We start from the raw sequence: 17,979 nt of genomic DNA on the forward strand, positions 1-17,979 counted from the left end.
CCAGATCTGGCGTTAGCAGGGCCTCCTTTGATGCTCACTAGCTGTGGCACATCCCCCCTCTCTGGGCCTCAGCTCCTCCCTCCATAAAATGACCCTTCCAGTCAGACCCAGGATCCGAGGAGTTGTGTTCATGTCGTATTGTAGAATGTTAGCTCCTTGAGAGCAGGAAATACATCAGTTTTGTCTTGGGATCCCTGGCATAAAGCAGACACTTAGTAAATGCTTGTTGGGTAGATTGGGGGGAGTTTTAACCATGATCCAAGGTCATGCTAGCTGGTCACAAGGTCATCGATGTAACTGCTCCTCTTCCTGGGACACTTTCCTTACAATCCCCTTGGGGAGATGGTGGTCAGGAAGATCGTTCCCATTTTACAGATGAAGAAACAGAAGCCACTTGCCCACTGTTACCCAGCTGAGTCACACCCCAGAGCTGTGACTTAAATTGTCTCAAGCAAGGCTAGCAATCTGACTGCTGCACAATAGAGTCCTCGCTGAGTCAAGAGGCTTCACTAGCCATGAGCAACGACCAACGAGCAGCCGAGCCCTGTCTCTAAAGGCACGTGGACCCATCTGCCTCTAACTGCCCTGAATGTGTACTCCAACACCGACCCCCAAGGCTCTCTGGAAATGCTCCAGGTTCAAAACAAAGGCCACACAATCGATTGCAACTATTTATTAGCTTGAGAAGTTTACAAATTTGAGATTGTATCACTTTAAGAAATAGATTCATTAAACATTCAGTTGAAACTAATTTTCTGGTTTGCCAAATTTCTCGCCTGTGTTTTCTTGCTGTCTAAAATATAAGCAGCCCATTGGTTCTTCATTTGTGGGCATTCTGTGATTTGCTGAAATCCAAGATTCAGGTAAAAATATCAACAAAAGCCTTCATTGTCACAACTGGTACCCTAGCCAGGTTCTGGTGGAGATGATGTGGAAAGCTCTGCGTGTAGTCTGTGTGCATGTATGCACGCATGTGTAAGCACACACACACACACACACACACACAGAGTATGTGTACATGTGTACCTGTAGCCACCTGATTTTCTCCCCTCCCATTCTGTACCCTGTATTTCCTGACCACGGCAAACCTCGAGTTCTCAGCTTGCGTCTGTCTCTCCAGAACACAGAGGCGCCACCCTGCAAGCAGCAAGATTGATTCATTCCTGAAGCTACACGAAAGCTTAGATTTATTTAATGCTCATTGGAAATGTTATAAAATATTGTAATTCATACAAAGTTAACAATTTTAAAAGGGAAATAATGTTTTCAATACAATCTTCCCATCACTTTAATGAACAAAGACAAGGGAACTTAGGCATGTGCCCAGAATTATTTGGGGATCTTCAGCTTTGGTTGACAATGGTCCCTTTGAAGGATGAAGCATTTCCTGTCTCCAGTCTGCTATGAGCATCAGGTCGGCAGACTTGAAAACCCCAGGACCAAATGCTGACTCCGTGAAGAAGGGAGATGGGGGGTGGAGGGGATGCCGCCCCTCCCTTTGGCCACCCTCTTGGGACCTTGGCTGTATTGGGAGGTGTGGCTAGACGTAGAAAGGAAGGCCGGGCTTCCTATGCAGGCCTCCTAGAAGCATGGGTCAGGGCAGGGATCAACATGTACCATAAATTAACAGAAATTACTAAAAAAGCTTCTATCACAGCAAGAAAAAGAATTTCTCAAAAAGGAAGTGAACCGTCGGAAAGCTCCCTGCTCAGCAGAAAAGCGGCCGACTCCTGGTATGAAGGCCACTCGCTGGGCATCGTGATGGACGATCTGGGAACACCGAAGGCAGCACAGCCACATGTCATCGCGAATGGCCATCAGGAGCCATAGCGATCCTGAAATGGAACGAGTGGGGCAGTGACCAATGGGTCTCCCTGCCAGGTGCTGCCTGGCTTGCTCCTTCCTCCCCGCTGGGGCTCAACACAGGCAGGACACCAGCCGCTGTCCCTGATATCCCAGCGATGCTCAGCAGGGATCTCCATCCCCATCTTACAGATGGAGGGGCCTTGAGAGCTCACGGGACATGACCACAGTCACACATCAGAGGCCAACGCCATTCTGGGCCTCAGCTCCCTGCTTGTGGCTTCACGCCACCTCTAACTGACAGGGAGACCATAGATGTCTGTTGACTACAGGTCCTTAACTCGGCCGGGACAGATTTCTGGGGGTCTGTGAACTTGGATGGGAACAAAAGGAAACGTGTAGCTTTGCTCAGCCTGCCTGAGACGGAGCATTTCCTTCCATTATTAAGCACAGTCTGGTAAGGCATCTGGGGGCCTCCCCAGAACGTCAGAGTGGGGCCCATGCCCCAGCTCCAAGCCCTGGCCATGAGAGGCCATGTGGACAATGGCCTAAAGCCCAGCAGGCTGGAAGGCAGGGAAGGGGCCTCTCTGAAACAGACAGGGCTGGGGAGGACATCAGAGGCACAAAATCCAGTCCCCTCATTACAAGGAGGGAGAGACTGAGTTCTAAAGAGGGATTTGAACCCAGGTCCTTGCCTCTTGACCAGAGGGATGAGGGCGGGAAGGATGTCCCTCTCAGGGCCCGGGAGCCCCTGGCATCTCTCAGACGAGCTCTGCCAAGTCTTCGAATTCACAGAAAGGAGCAGGTTGGAGGAAGAGCCCCTCCTCCCACCCTTCCTCCTGACTCCTCTAAGGTGAGCAGCGCTGCTCTGACCTCTCAGGCCCTGCCACACCTGTGATTTCTGGTCACCAGCAGCAAAAGACGTCCAAGGCAATTCACTTGGTTTTGCTACATCCACATGGGCAGATGCCACAAGAAGTTCCCAGAACCTCCCCGTGGGTGGGGCATGAGCACAATCCCTCCCCACAACCCCCCACTGCCAGTAATAACAACAATGAGGATGAGGGAGGGTGGGCCGAAGAAAGGCATTCCACTGACCTGAATGGATGTCATGACACCATTGGCCAACACTGAGAGCTTCCCCGCCACAGATCTCACGCCTTGTTTAAACTGTGCTATGTCTGGGGCGTTGGGCAAGACGTTGCTAAGGTTGTAGTTTCCTGGGGGAAGAAGGAAAACCGTGTCACTGTCTGTGGCATCTGGAGGACAGTCTCTGCCCCCGAGACGCTTCCACCTGGATGTCCTCTAGGCACATCAGATCCAAGGGGACCCAAAGAACTCATTCAGCATTTTCTCCCCGCATCCCTTTTCCAAACTCCCCCTTTGCTCAGGAGGACAATCACCCATATTCCCAAGGCCAGGGTCCCCCAGGACTCCTCATTCTCCAGACCCAAATGGTTACCAAGTCCTGGTGATTCTACCCCAACCACGCCTCTTACATCTGTCTCCTTCCTCACCTCTGGTCTCAACCACAGCAAGAGGCCCCCAACTCCCCACCTCAGCCTCCCCTTGTCTTTTTTTTGGGGGGTGGGGCAATGAGGGTTAAGTGACCTGCCCAGGGTCACACAGCTAGTGTTAAGGGCTAAAATTCTAGCTAGTCTGTCTAAAATATCTAATGAGTGGTCGCCAATAAATTATAAGCTTTAGCAAGAGTTAGACTTTTAAGCATTTATTAAGGAGAATAAGAATTTGGTAAAGAGAGAGAAAGGCCTACATTCATCTATCTATTAAAGGGAGAGCACATTTCTAGCTCTGCTCTCCACCAGAGTACAAAGGAAAGAGTGCGAGAGCGAGCGCCAGTCTCTTCCTTCCTCCTCCCACCAGTCCGCGTCACTTCCTGACGCCAAATAAAAGACTCCTGGTCTTGCCCTCAAAGACCTTCGTTTCATGGGCGGAACTCTTCTACAGTAAGTCTCCAGCAGGTGGCGTCATTCCAATCGTTACACTAGTAAGTGTCAAGTGTCTGAGACCTGATTTGAACTCAGGTCCTCCTGAATCCAGGGCCGGTGCTCTATCCACTGAGCCACCTAGCTGCCCCTCCCCTTGTCTAATGCAGTTAATTACCCAGGCCAAAGCTTCTTAAAACATGGATCGAGACATGTAACTGAAAGTGAGGGTTGCAAAAAATTTGGCAACGAAGGTTCTGTATACCTATTTTATCGACCACTTGACTGTGGTCAAGTAAGTTTCTCAGGCGAACAGGGGTCATGAGAGGAAAAAAACAGTTTAAGAAGCCCTGGCCTGGCAAATAAACCATGACCTCCTTTGCTTGGCATTCAAAGCCCTTCCCCAATTCTCTTCTCCAGACCAGCCAGACCAGCCTTCTTGGAGCTCCTCACAAGTGACATTCCTATCTCCTGCCTGCAGGCTTTTGCACTGGCTGTGCCTTCTCTTCACTTTGCCTCCTAGAATCCCACATTTCTTTTGAAGCTCAGCTTTGTAGAACCTCTTTCCCAAAGTCTTCAACCCTCCCCAAAGATCTCCCTGGTGCTACTCCACTGAACTTTTGTCTTTGTATTTCCAGGGTCTTGCACACAGTGGGGGAGTTAATAAATGCTTGCTGAACATTGTGAGAGGATCAGCTGTGAGAGACTTAGCTCTTCTCAGCAATGCCAAAGGACTCGGGATGGAGAGTGCTCTCCACATCCAGAGAAAGACCCATAGAGTCAGAATGCAGATCGTGGCAGACTATTTTCACTTTTGTTGTTGGTTTGTGTTTGTTTATTTCTTCTCTCTAGTGGTTTTTCCTTTTGTTCTGATTCTTCTCTCACAACATGACTAATGGGGAAATCTGTTTTAACATGATTGTACTGTATAACCCATATTGGATTGCTTGCTGGCTTTGGGGTGGGGGAGGGAGAAACATCTGGAACTTAAAAATCTTACAAAAACGAATGTTGAAAACCATTTTTACACGTAACTGGAAAAAATAAAATAAAATACTATTAAAAAAATAAATGCTTGCTGCTCCACGCCACACCTTGTTTGATTCCCCACAACCACCTGTGTTATTCTGCCTAGGTCAGAGAATGAAGAGAGTCTCTGTCAGGTGAACTGAATTCCTCAGTCACAGAGTCAGTAAGTAGCAGAGGCAAGATTTGAACCCAGGTCTTCCTGACTCCCAAGCCAGGACTCTGTCCATCATACCGCAATTTTGTTCTTAATTCTGTGTCCTCTGCAAGAAAAGACCCCTATGTACAAAATCTTCATTATCTGTGTTATTTATCATAACAAAAATCTCCTTTCTCTGGAGCTGAGCAAACTGTGGCCTGTGAATAGACTGAGGATGTCAGCAGCCCAGGGCTAGACTGGGAGTCAGATGTGGGGAAGGCGGGGGTGGGGGTCAGGGGAAGGAGGGAGCCTCCCCCATCTGTTCCCTGGGAAGCCTCAGCCAGGTCACATGACCATCTGTAAAATGGGGATGTCTGCCTTGAGAACTGCTGAGCTTCCTAAGTGACCGAGACCAGAGGAAGAAGTAGTGGTAAAAGAAGCACCTCATGCCTCCTCTCCTTATTCTCAGCCCCCACTAGGTGCCTTGGACGGGGGCAGGTGGTGCTTGGCCTGTGGAGCAAGTACTCAGTAGGACCAGACCACTCCCAGTGTGTCCCTGGCCTCCAGGACAGGCCGGGCAGAAAGAGCCAGGGGCTCATGCATTGCCAAGAGTCTGCCTTTTTCTTAGTGCAGCAATTCCCACTGCATTGGAAGACTGATGAATCAAGACAAACAGCGTGTCCTCCCTTTCTGAGCCCACGAGACTAATGGGATTCAATGATGCAAAAAAATGCTTCCTGGGGCGGCTAGGTGGTGCAGTGGATAAAGCACTGGCCCTGGATTCAGGAGGACCTGAGTTCAAATCCAGCCTCAGACACTTGACACTTACTAGCTGTGTGACCCTGGGCAAGTCGCTTAACCTTCATTGCCCCGCAAAACTAAAAAAAAAAAGCTTCCTGGTGGCCAATGTCACCAGAGACTGATGTGCTAAAATTAATGCAGTTCCAGTTTGTGTAATTAAATCTGTATTGGCAATGCCACGGAGCATGAGGACGAGGAGGAAGTGGCCAGAAGACATGCTGCACCTGATGCATGGAGGGCGCCCCCTGACATCTGGGGTATTCCCCAAAGGCTCCTGTGTGCCCAGCTCTGTTCTCAGTCTGGGGATGCAAAAGGTCCTTCCCCGCATGAAGCTTATGTACCAATGAGAAGAAAAGGGTGCCGATGAGGCCTCCTGAGAGAGACTTGGTGTAAATGAGGCAAGAGAACAGTGACAATGTGAGAGAGAGCAGGTGCAGGGATGGGGTGAGGGATGCTGGGAACAGGAGGGCTGAAGGGTGAGCATCCCGGGGGAGCTGGGCACAGATACTGGCTGCTCTGCACCTGGCCGACCCCATCCCCTGGTTAGAACAAGGGCAGCTCAGGAGGAGGCAGTCGGGGCTCACGAGAACTCTGCCCCAGGGGCCGGACTCCCCAGGCTCCAATGGCTGTTAATTAAGGAGCCCCACCTGTGACTTGGTCCCGATACGCTGGGGGGCAGCCCCACTGAATCCTGCTAGAATAGAACCCTTACTGAAATCCGTAAAACAACAATGACAACAAGCACCACCATCAACAGCAAATTAAGTGAGCTGTCTGCACAAAACAAGGGACCGAATCCTAGCCCCAAACTTCAGACCAGAAGAAGGGATCAGATGGTGCTGTTAGAAATGAACAATTTCCAGCTGAGAGGAGGGTGTAATGAGGCCCCTTGGAGCACGCCAGCATATCTCTGTGCATGCTCCAATCACTGGCTCCTGGGCAACTTGCCCCCCATCTCTCCCTTACCCTCCCCCCACTTCCCAACCACCATGGGAGGCCAAGCTAGCTGCCCTTCTAAACTCCCTCTCTCCACCCTCTGAATCGCAATACGGCTGAATGTTGACAAGCCCAATATCTCCCAGATCCTGGAAGGAGTGAGACCTTGGTGGACACTGGGTAAGTCAAGGCCAGCAGGCCTTACCAACCAGAGGAGCCTCTGGTTGGGCAGATCATTGGATGAGCCCAGGGTGAAAAACAGGGGCCCTGTCTCAGGAAATGCCTTCTAAGGGCCAGACTCTCGCTCTCTAGAATGCTGCTGGGCAATTGCCCAGAGGTCAGTGTCTGGATCAAAGGCTAGCCAGAGTCAGTGGATGGGCTAGCTCTGCTCCCCTGGTGACCTTGGGCATAAAGGGTGGTCTGGACCATATCTACAGACAGATCCGCCCTGCCCAGGACAAGGGCTCCCCACTCGGCTCCCCCTTGGTCCTCATGGCCTATGTGCCCACGGTATCTCCAGCAGGCCTCGGTCTGGAGTCAGAGGAGCCACCCAGGCCACCAGAAGGAGAAGGGCTGACCACCGGGATGACCTCTGGGCCCCTCCCTGCTGGACCTAACGCTCAAACGGGTTTACAGGCCAAGTGCTTTCTGTCACCACAGCAGTGGCTGAGCCACCAACTGGTATCAACCCTGGCCTCCATATCTGGGTGCAGATTATACCCGCCTTTGGCACTCCGTGGTTTCATCAAATCGGTCTCCTTGGGGTTCTTCACACACAGCCCTCACCTCCCTGCTTTGCGCCTCTGCCTGGGCTGTCCCTCCCTCCTTGAAGCTCAGTCCCAGCGCCACACGTTCCAGGAGGCTGCGCCCACCCCCCCATAACCTGTATTGATTTTGTGTAGGGTTTGTTCACGGCTGGGTTGTCTCGCTCCCCTGAGGGCAGGGAGGGTCTGAATGTTGTCTATATTCTCAGAGCTCCTGGCAGGGCAGGAGCCTCATGCCTGCTTGTGGATGCTCACCTAGGAAGGGAGCTGGAAGAGGCCTGGGCAGGTGAGGAAGGTACCACTTGGGCTTCACCCACGAGAGTCAGGGAGGGAGGATTGTTTGAGGGGCCCCCACAGCAAGGGCTGGAGGCTGGGGCTTCACCCCAGGAGGTGTGGTCCTGACCTCAGGCTCCATCCAGACATCCCTAGGGCAGCTAGGTGGTGCAGTGGACAGAGCACCGGCCCTGGAGTCAGGAGGACCCAAGTTCAAATCCAGCCTCAGACACTTGAAACTTAACTAGTTGTGTGACCCTGGGCAAGTCACTTAACCATCATTGCCCTGAAAAAAAAAAAAATGCAAAAAAAGAACAAAACCAAACCAGACATCCTGGGGCTTCTCTGTGGTCTATCAATGGGATCAGCTTTAAGGAATGCGGGGCAGGGAGCCGAAAGGCTTTGGGTCCCTGCAGCAGGACAGTAGAGGGACAGTAGCTGTGCCGCGCCTCCAAAGGCCTCAGTGCCTCCATCTGTGAAATGGAACTGAAGCTGGCGCCAGGAGCAGTACCCAGCATCAGGTGGGCTGAGAGAGAGCCAAGAGGTCACTTGCTCACCAACTTCCCTGGCTTTCTGCGAAGCCAGCCTTCAAAGACTGGCCTTGGGGGCTGCACTGAGGGCATCGGAGATGCCGCCTCGACCCACACGGCTGAACCAAAGGCCGCCACAGTCATGGCTCACTCCAGATGGGGGCCTGCACTGGGCTGAGGGGATACAGGGGCAGCAATCTGAAGGTACAGTTTGGAAAGGCACCAAGTTCTGATGTGGGCAGCTTGATTTTGGTGTGGTTCAGAAGCTGTGGTGGCCTGCCCTGGACCCCTCTTCTCAGTGAGATTCCCCAATGAGCAGCATGTTTTTCTAGGAAAACAATGCTAATAACCACCACCAATGGTGTGAGAGATGCACTCTTAGGAATTCTGTCTTTTAAGCAAGGGCTCTGGGGTTCTGGTGGGCCCACAAGCCTGGGAACAGAGGTGGCCCCTGCCTGAGGAGGGACGGTGAGCGAGCTGGTCACAGGCTGCTTCTCTGAGCCCAAGGTCGAGAAGCCCCCATGGACACCAAGAAAAACTGCGCCACGAGCAATCGCTGATGCTGCCCACCAGGGGGAGGGTGCGCCTCCTGCTTCCCATTCCCCAGGCCCACGGTCACACCCCACACATCACACAGAAAGCTTGTGCTGGGGAAATGACTGGTCAGGGCCAGGCAGGAACCAGGAGGCCAAGTCCATGCGGCTTGGCGTCCGGTTCCAGCCCTTCCTCAGTACGTGCACAGTGATGACCCACGGGAACTGGCAGCCTCCACAGGGGGTGGGACAAGAGCCCAGCTTCAGAGTTGGGGAACAGTGACTCATCAGTCATCCAGAGTTCTTGTCCTGCCTCATGGACACAAGCCCACCTCCTTCCTCCTCCCGGGCAGAGGCCCTGGCTGCTAGCTAGCCCCAGATGCACAGGCGGCTCCTTCCTTCCTGTCCCTTCCTTCTCCTTCAAGTCTGACTTCAAAGCACTGAAGTGGGCAAGGCTGAGGCTCCAGGCACAACCCTTACCCGAGAGGATGCCCCCAGTATACAGGCGCCAAGTACTTTTCTCCTGCTGTCAGTGAGCCGCTGGCTCCACGGGGCGGCAGGGAGGGACGGAAGCTCTCTGTGGCCCGAGATGCCCAGGCGGCATCTGTTGGGCAGAGGAGCCCACCCTGGTCTTATATTGGCCATAGGGCCTCAGAGAGGCCAGGAGCCAGGGTGGGGAAGCCTACTTGGCCAACGTGGATTGGGCCCTGTGGCAAAAGGCAAAGCAACTAGGACAGAGATTACAGATCAGAGGGGAGAGGTCGGCTCTCTCCAAGAAGGAGATGAGGCAGGAGACTACAGAGCTCCTGCCACCTGAGACGCAGGGGAGAAATCTTGGTGAGCCCTCCCAGGGATCCAGGGCCAGAGGGTCAGAAAGCTGAAGGGCTTGTCTGGGAATTAAGGTGCAGAGGCTAGAGCAGCCCCCACACCTTCTGTTAGGGGAAGATTCCAGAAATGGCCTCCTGAGGTTGGCACATACAGGCATGGCTCCCCGAGTCCAGCAGCCACAAGCTGCTTGGCCATGGGTTCCTAAGAAGCCACAGCACATGGTGCGATTCTATTCAAGGTGGCCAATTTTCAGTTACTTTGACAATGCTATTGAGGTCAGAACAGACCTAAAGGAATGCCCGGGAATGTTGTCTCCCTGTCTGAGGTAAACCCCTAGAAAGAGCTGCCTCCACTGGCTGCCCACGCCTCACTCCTCGGGCCTCTGCAGTCTGGCTTCTCTGCACAGAACTCAGGATTGACAAGCCCAGTGGCCTCTGCAGCGTCCTTGCCCCTGTGAGCCCTGACAACGCCCCTCTCTCCTTACTGTCCCCCGCCCCCCTCCCAGGTCTCCCCATTTCTGACAAGGGCACCATCTTCCCAGCCCCCTGGCTGTGCAGGTGGGTGTCCTCACCCCCCACATCCACTCAATGACCGAGTCTCGTCATTTTTTCCTCCACAAATGCACCTCTCTCAGCTCTGTTCCCTTGTCTTTCATCACATGGACCCCACCCTGGTACAGACCGTTACAGAACCTGCCAGTTGTTATCCCTGCCTCCAGCCTACCTCCCCCCCAACTTGGCTGCCCCCCCCACCTGGCTGTACCCCCCCCCCAGCCCTACCTGAAGACTGTTTCCTTTGCTCATCAAACAAGTCAGCAGAGCTTATGGAGGAGCTTCCAGAGAGTCTCTCTAGCCGAGCCCTTGTCTCATACTAGAAGGGGAAAAGATGGCAAGTCAGGGCAGTGGTTAGAGCGCTTGACACTCCTACAAGATTCTTTCTGCTCCATTCACCTGTGCTTCTGTTGTTTTGTTTGTTTGTCTTTCATTCCCAAAGAGGGCCATGTCACCAGCGTGACATGACTGCAGTGAACTGGATTTAAGGGAGGGAGGGCTGTGCAATGTCACCAGAGCCATCTGGGTCCAGTGGCAAGATACAGATCAGGAAGACTGGAGATGAACCTGGATGTTTGAAGCAATTGGGGTTAAGTGACTTGCCCAGGGTCACACAGCTAGTAAGTGTCTGGGGTAAGATTTGAACTCAGGTCTTCCTGACTCCAGGGCCAGTGTTCTATTGGATGTACCACCTAGATGCCCTGTACCTCTGTATGCTTCTTTTATGAGACACAAGGACCAAGTGGGCCCGTGGGCAGAGCCGGCCCTGGGGGAGGGCAGACTCAGCTTCAGCTCTGGCTCCTGCCTGGGCCTTAACAAATGCTCTCGGCCCCAGGCATCTGTATAAGCTGTAGAAAGATTTTGTACCCTTGGAATCCCCATGCACTAATGAAGTCACAGATGTGTACATAAAGGAACAGCCAACATTGTTTCCATGAGCCAGGTTTGTTGGCTCTCGAGTAGGAAAAGGTGGAGGAAAGATCAAACCAGACATAGAGAGATGCATGGGAGGCAAGATGAATACTTCTGATTGCAAAAAAAGTTTAGTTTTTATACTAACAAGATCAATGCAGCTTAAATTAGAAGAAAAGTAGGAAATTGGAAAAACCTCTGTAGGTAGTCTCCCTGAAAAATGTCTCATTTCTAAACTATCTAGGGAACAGAGCCAAATTTACAAAAATAAGAACCATTCCTCAATTGAAAAATAGTCAAAGGATATGAAGAGACAGTTTTCAGAGGAAGCAATCAAAGCTATTGGGAGAAAATAATGGGATTTGGCAGATACTCAAAGGCCCACCTGGAGAGTAATCTAAATTGATTGAATTAAGTGAGAGTGATTGACTGCTGATTAGCCTACTTCAGGTTAACTAGATTGTAACCACACCTGGCTGGCCCTTAAAGAGGTATGTTCTCAGAAGCTAAGGACTTTGAACTCTACTCGAGACCACCTTCAAGTCCAGTGAACCAATGGATTTGGATGATGCCAACCAATCAGCTTGAAGCAGTGTGTAAGGCCCGCCTCTGCTCCGGACCTATCGAAAGCTTCCACACTCAGTTTGAGAGGAGTTCATGGTTGAAGCAGGTTTGTGGCGGAGGACTTGAGGAAGAACCAGACCAGGCTGGAGCTCTAGGCTAGATAGGCCTTTTCTGAACTTTCTGAACTGCACGTGTTTTCCTTCTTACTAATACCTAGTATGCTTTAATGCCCAAAGACTGGTGCTAAAGCTTCTCATTTAAGGCGACCACACAGTTAGATTTTAAATATGACAGTATCAATAGCCATATGAAAAATGCTCTATATAATAATCAGAGAAACTAAATTAAAACGACTCTGAGGTACCACCTCACATACATCAGATTGGCTAAACTGACAAAAATTATTGAAGATTGGCTAAATGGACAATTTTTTTTTTTGCAGGGAAATGAGGGTTAAATGACTTTCCCAGGGTCACACAGCTAGTAAGTGTCCTGTCTGAGGCCAGATTTGAACTCAGATCCTCCTGAATCCAGGGCTGGTGCTCTATCCACTGTGCCACCTAGCTGCCCCCATAAAAATTATTAAATTGGAGGTGATGTGGGGAAAAAAGGCACACTAATGCATTGTTGGTGGAGTAAATTGGCCCAACCATTCTAGTGAACAATATGAAACTACGCCCCCCAAGGGCTAAAAACTGTGTATTCTTTGACCCAGCAATACCACTGTTAGGTATGTACAAAAATATTTATAGCAATTCTTTTTATAGGTAAAAGAACTGGAAACTGAGGGCATGCTCATCAACTGGGTCACAATTGTGGTTTATGATTGTGATGTAATACTATTGTGCTATAAGAAATGGCAAGGTGAATGGTTTCAATAAAACCTGAGATGACTCATGAACTGATGCAAAGTGCAATGAGCAGGACGAGAACACTGTACACAGTAAGAGCAATATTGTATGATGATCAACTGTGAAAGACTTAGCTGCAAAAGAAAAAAAGAAAAGAAAGAAAGAAGGAAGGAAGGAAGAAAGAAAGAAAGAAAGAACTTAGCTGCTCTGATCAATACAATGATCTAAGACAATTTCAAAGGACCCATGATAAAGTATGCTCCCTACCTCTAGATAGAAAACTGATGGACTGGGAAGGCAAACTGAAGCACATTTTCTTCTCTTTCTTTCTTTTTTGCATGTGGCTAATGCAGAAATTGGTTTTGCATGACCATACAGATTTGTAATAGATTTTGTTTTTCTTGCTTTCTCAGTGGCTGAGGAGAAAGAATTTGGAACTGAAAAAATGCCCTAAAAAGTCTTTGTGCTAAAAATTTAGAAAAAAAAAATGGAGTTAGAGGCACTGTGGTTGAATGGGAACAGTGCTGGGTATAGAGTGAGAAGACCTAGGTTCAAATCCCAGCCTGGCCACTTCATGAAAGTTCCCCCTCACCCTGACATGCTCTGCTCTGCACTTTATTTGGATAGAGGAGAAAACAGAGGTGTTTTCTGAAGCTTCCATCCATCCCTTGAGAAACAGTTGACATTTCAAAGAAAATGAGAAGAGAGGGCTCTGCCACCCCTCCCCTGGCCCTCTCTTCTTATATCAAGTAGGTCCTTAAGAAATATTTATTTAAGGGGCAGCTAGGTGGCACAGTGGATAAAGCACTGGCCCTGGATTCAGGAGGACCCGAGTTCAAATCTGACCTCAGACACTTGACAATTACTAGCTGTGTGACCCTGGGCAAGTCACTTAACCCTCATTGCCTCACAAAAAAAACCCCAAAACAAAACAAAGAAATATTTACTTAAAAAGAGGCACAAAAATTCACTGAAGAAGGGGCAGCTAGGTGGCACAGTGGATAGAGCACTGGCCCTGGAGTCAGGAGTACCTGAGTTCAAATCCAGCCTCAGACACATAACACTTACTAGCTGTGTGACCCTGGGCAAGTCACTTAGCCCCAATTGCCTCACTAAAAAAAAAAAAAAATTCACTGAAGAAAAAGAATCCTTAAAAAGTAGAATTAGCCAAGTGGGAAAGAAGGTACAAAAGCTCATTGAAGAAAATAATTCCTTAAAAATGAGAATTGGGGGGCAGCTAGGTGGCGCAGTGGATAAAGCACTGGCCTTGGATTCAGAAGGACCTGAGTTTAAATACAGACTCAGACACTTGACACTTAACTAGCTGTGTGACCCTGGGCAAGTCACTTAACCCTCATTGCCCTGCAAAAAAAGAAAAAGAGAGAGAATTGGGTGGAGGCAGCTAGGTGGCACAGTGAATAAAGCACCAGCCCTGGATTCAAGAGGACCTGAGTTCAAATTCAGCCTCAGACACTTGACACTAGCTGTGTGTGACTCTGAGAAAGTCACTTAACTCTCATTGCCCTGCAAAAAAAATTTCATAAAAATTAGAATTGGGCAAGTGGAAATGAATGAATTTATAAAAAATAAAACAAAATCAAAAGAATGAAAAAACCAGAAGAAAATGTGAAATATCTCACTGGAAAAAAAAACTGACCTGGAAAATAGATCCAGGAGAGATAATTTAAGAATTACTGGATAACCTAAAAGCCATGATTAAAACATCAAGAACAACAACAACAAAAAAACCCCACCATGTCATTTTTCAAGAAATTATCAAGGAAAACTGCCCTGATATCCTAGAACCTGAGGGTAAAATAGAAATTGAAAGAATCTGTCAATCACCTCCTCAAAGAGATCCCCAAATGAAAATGTCCAGGTTTATTTTAGCCAAATTCCAGAGCTTCCAGGTCAAGGAGAAAATATTGCAAGCAGCCAAAAAGAAACAATTCAAATATGGTAGAGTCACAGGATAACATGAGATTTAGCAGTTTTTACATTAAAAGACTAGTGGGCTTAGAATATGATATTCTGGACAACTGAGTCAAATTTATAGAAATAAGAGTCATTGTTTAATTGATAAATAGTTGAAAGATATGAAAAGGCAGTTTACAGATGAAGCAATCAAAGCCATCTATATTATATAAAAAATGCTCTAAATCACTATTGATTAGAGAAGTGCAAATTAAAACAATTTTGAGCTACCAGTCCACACCGATAAGACTGGCTGATATAACAGAAAAGGAAAATGACAAATATTGGAAAATTGGGACATTAATGCATTGTTGGTGAAATGGTATACTGATCCAACCATTCTGGAGAGCAATTTGGAACTTGGCCTAAAGGGCCAACACCACTACCAATACCAGCAATACCACTACTAGGTCTATATCCCAAAGAGATAAAAAAACGAAAAGCAAAAGAACCTATATGTACAAAAATATTTATGCCAGATCTTTTAGTGGTAGGAAAGAATTGGAAATTGAGAGGATGCCCATGAGGGGAATGGCTAAACAAGCTGTGGTAAAAGGTTGTGACAGAATACTATTATGCTATGAGAAATGCCAAGCAGAACTCTCAGAAAAACCTAGAAAGACTTACATGAACTGATGCAGTGAAATGAGCAGAACCAGGAGATCATATACACTAACAGCAATAGTGTATGATGATCGACTATGACAGACTTGGTTTTTCTCAGCAATACAATGAGCTAACATAATTCCAAAGGACTCAGAATGAAAAATGCAATCGTCTTCCAAGGAAAGAACAGATGGAGTCTGACTCCAAATTGAAGCGTACTTTTTCATTGCTTTCTTTGTTTTTCTTGTTTTTTATGTCTGTGTTTTATTTCATGACAAGACTAACAGGGAAATGTTTGGCATAGATGTACATAATCGATATTAAATTGCCTTCTCAATGAGGGGGGAGGAGAGGAAGGGAGAGAATTTAGAATTTAAAACTTTTCAAAAAATGTTAAAAACGGTTTTTACATGTAATTGGGGGAAATCAAATACTAATTTTTTAAAAAGAAATATTTACTGAATGGAATTATATTCATGGTTTCTGTGGTTACATTTGGCACAAGAGTAAGAGCTGCGAGCTACAAGGGCTCTAGGGGTCACTTGGTGCTGATGCAGAGCTCTCTACCCGCTTCCTTTGCAAAGGGTGGGCTTGGTCTTCATGAAGGTCTATGACCTCGTCTTTAAAAATAGGTCTATTTGATTAACTGTACTTCAGCACGGCCGGCTTCCTTTGTGCATCTCATTCTCAGAAGGGTCGGCCAGGGGGTCTTAGCTCACACCTGGCTCTAGGATTCCAGAGCCTGCAGTAGCTCGATTCTGCCTAAAGTTCTCTCTCGCCCCTGGTGCTGTCTCACACACAGCTCTGTTTCACTGGGTGGAAGCTGACTTAACAAAAAATAGTCCTGGCTTGGTTTCCCAATCAGTACCAAGGTCAGCGCTACCTGGTGGTCAGAGCATAGCACAAGCCTGGGCACCACGGGAGATGCAAGAAAAGATAAGACATGGTCCCCATCTTGGAGATCACAGTCTAGCCAGGGGAAGAAGATAGATGCAGTGAAGGGACAATGCAAGTGATGAAGGTCCAAGCAGAACCCCAGGGTCCCTGAGTGTGCCGGGCATACTCAGGGTTGGGATGGCTGGACAAGGCCTTGGGGACTACGTGGCCCCTGAGCTAAGGCTTGTGGCCCTGTATCTTTCAGCAGTAGGGTGTTCCCCCTTTGCCTCCCCTTCTGCCACAGAAACCACTTGAATACTTACATCAGCCTGGTCTCGTCTTCCAAAATACATGTCTGATGAAATGGCTTTGACGTTGCCAAATTTTTTTTGTGCCTCATCTGTATTTCCGGCTGGCTCATAATCAGGCTTGCGACGTGAAGTTGGTCTACAATTAAAATTAAATTGTTCTCAACATCAATTACAGCAAGCATTGAGTTAGTTGAAGGAAAGGCAAATGGTATTCTCATTGATGACAAAGAAATTTGTCTTTGCATTTGAAAAGAGAGTAGAAAATGAGAACAATCATTTTAAGAGCCAACACTTCAAAACTGACATCGAAATGAAATCACTGCCCCCCCATCACATGACACAAGCAGAAACTGTCATCTTTAAAGGCCCTATGGCTTCCTCTTAAATAGCCCCCTTCTAATTCGTGGCTCCTGTCGTGGGGTGAAATTCAGCCTACTCCATTCAGTCAATGAGTACCACGGGCCTGACAGAGGGAGGCAGGGCCAGAGATGTCACATGTGCCCGACGTCCTCCCTGGCTGCCCGTTCTCTGCCACTCTGAGAGCTGCCACTGCCAAGGTGTCTGCACAGGAATCCCCGTCCCCTCTCTTTCCACCAAAGTATGAAGAAAGGGCAGCCTGCGGGCGCCCTCCTGATGGGAGCCAAGCTGGGGAAATCCAGGAGCTGCCCATGACTGGGGTGGGCAGATGGACAGACTGACGCACTGTGCTATGTGAATACATGTGGACACAACGGAGCCTCAGAGGACCGCGCTGCAAGGGATTTAGAGAAACCTCGGAAAGCCTGGAGGACCTGATGGTGGATGGAAAAGAGTAAGAGCAACGATGATAACAATACTGGTGACGATGATAACCACCCGGGCTTCACGAATACGATCTCATTTGATCATTTGATCCTCACGAAAGCCCTGGGAGGGAGGTGCTGTTGTTATTCCCATTTTAGGTGACTGGCCCAGGGTCACTCAGCTAGGAAGTGTCTGATCCAGATTTGAACTCAGAGCCTTCCCAACTCCAGGTCCAGTGCTCTAACCACTGTGCTCCCCAGCTGCCCCATGGAAAACCAGCAGTACCCACACTAACTCCAACAGTGTGGATGAAAAAGCAGCTGCTGGGAAAGGGGCGGCAATGACCTATCTTGGTCCTGGGGCCCAGGAGACAGGTGAGAGACAGCACGGATGGCACATTATGCAATGCTCTCAGGCAGGGATTTTGCTGAGCTGCTCTTCTCTTTTTGAGGTTGGGCAAGGGTGAGCTATTTCTCTATCAGTCATTTCCCGAAAAACAAAACAAAACAGGAAGAACAAATGTCATGAGATGGAAACTGGGGGGGGGGGGGAGGGTTCTGAGCTGAAGACCAATACAATGGCTCCCAGGCCTGGGGCCACAGGGCCTGGAAGCTGGCCTTCCTAGAGCCAGGAAGCTGGGGCCCTTCTGGCTCAGCCTCAAAGATGCTTCTGTTCCATGCAGCAATTCTGGGAAGTGAGGAAAAGAAGGTCCCCAACTTCCTCCATTTTGTTCCCCAGTTTCCCTGCCCTTGCTTCATCCTGAGGCCAACAGCTTTCCTGCTCTGGCCCAGCTGGGGGACTCAGCCATAAGATGAGCAGAGGTTATCCCCACACCCCACAGGTCCCCTCCAGCGCTGCTGGAGAGGGCCTGCATGCTCTCTCCCCCACTCACTAGAGGAGCCTTCGAATCAAAGGCTTCCTGGAGGAGATGGTACCCTCGGAAGCCCTGAAACAAAGGCAGGAATGAAGATG

The 17,979-nt window shown here is 49.1% G+C and overlaps 1 protein-coding gene across 2 annotated transcripts in view; it reads right to left on the reverse strand.

The window, feature by feature from the left end:
- Positions 1 to 658: 658 nt before the first annotated feature.
- Positions 659 to 17,979, reverse strand: part of ARFGAP3 (ADP ribosylation factor GTPase activating protein 3) — a 56,782-nt gene continuing 39,461 nt past the window's right edge. For both annotated transcript variants that reach the window (XM_043966894.1, XM_043966893.1), the window contains 4 exons: positions 16,237 to 16,360; positions 10,359 to 10,449; positions 2,902 to 3,023; positions 659 to 1,835 (listed from right to left, as the gene is read on the reverse strand). In XM_043966894.1, the coding sequence (XP_043822829.1) occupies positions 1,818 to 1,835; positions 2,902 to 3,023; positions 10,359 to 10,449; positions 16,237 to 16,360 (355 nt within the window). In that variant the 3' untranslated portion in view covers positions 659 to 1,817. The remainder of the gene's footprint in view (positions 1,836 to 2,901; positions 3,024 to 10,358; positions 10,450 to 16,236; positions 16,361 to 17,979) is intronic.

The sequence above is a fragment of the Dromiciops gliroides genome, chromosome 5 (genome assembly GCF_019393635.1).
Source record: "Dromiciops gliroides isolate mDroGli1 chromosome 5, mDroGli1.pri, whole genome shotgun sequence".
NCBI lineage: Eukaryota > Metazoa > Chordata > Mammalia > Microbiotheria > Microbiotheriidae > Dromiciops > Dromiciops gliroides.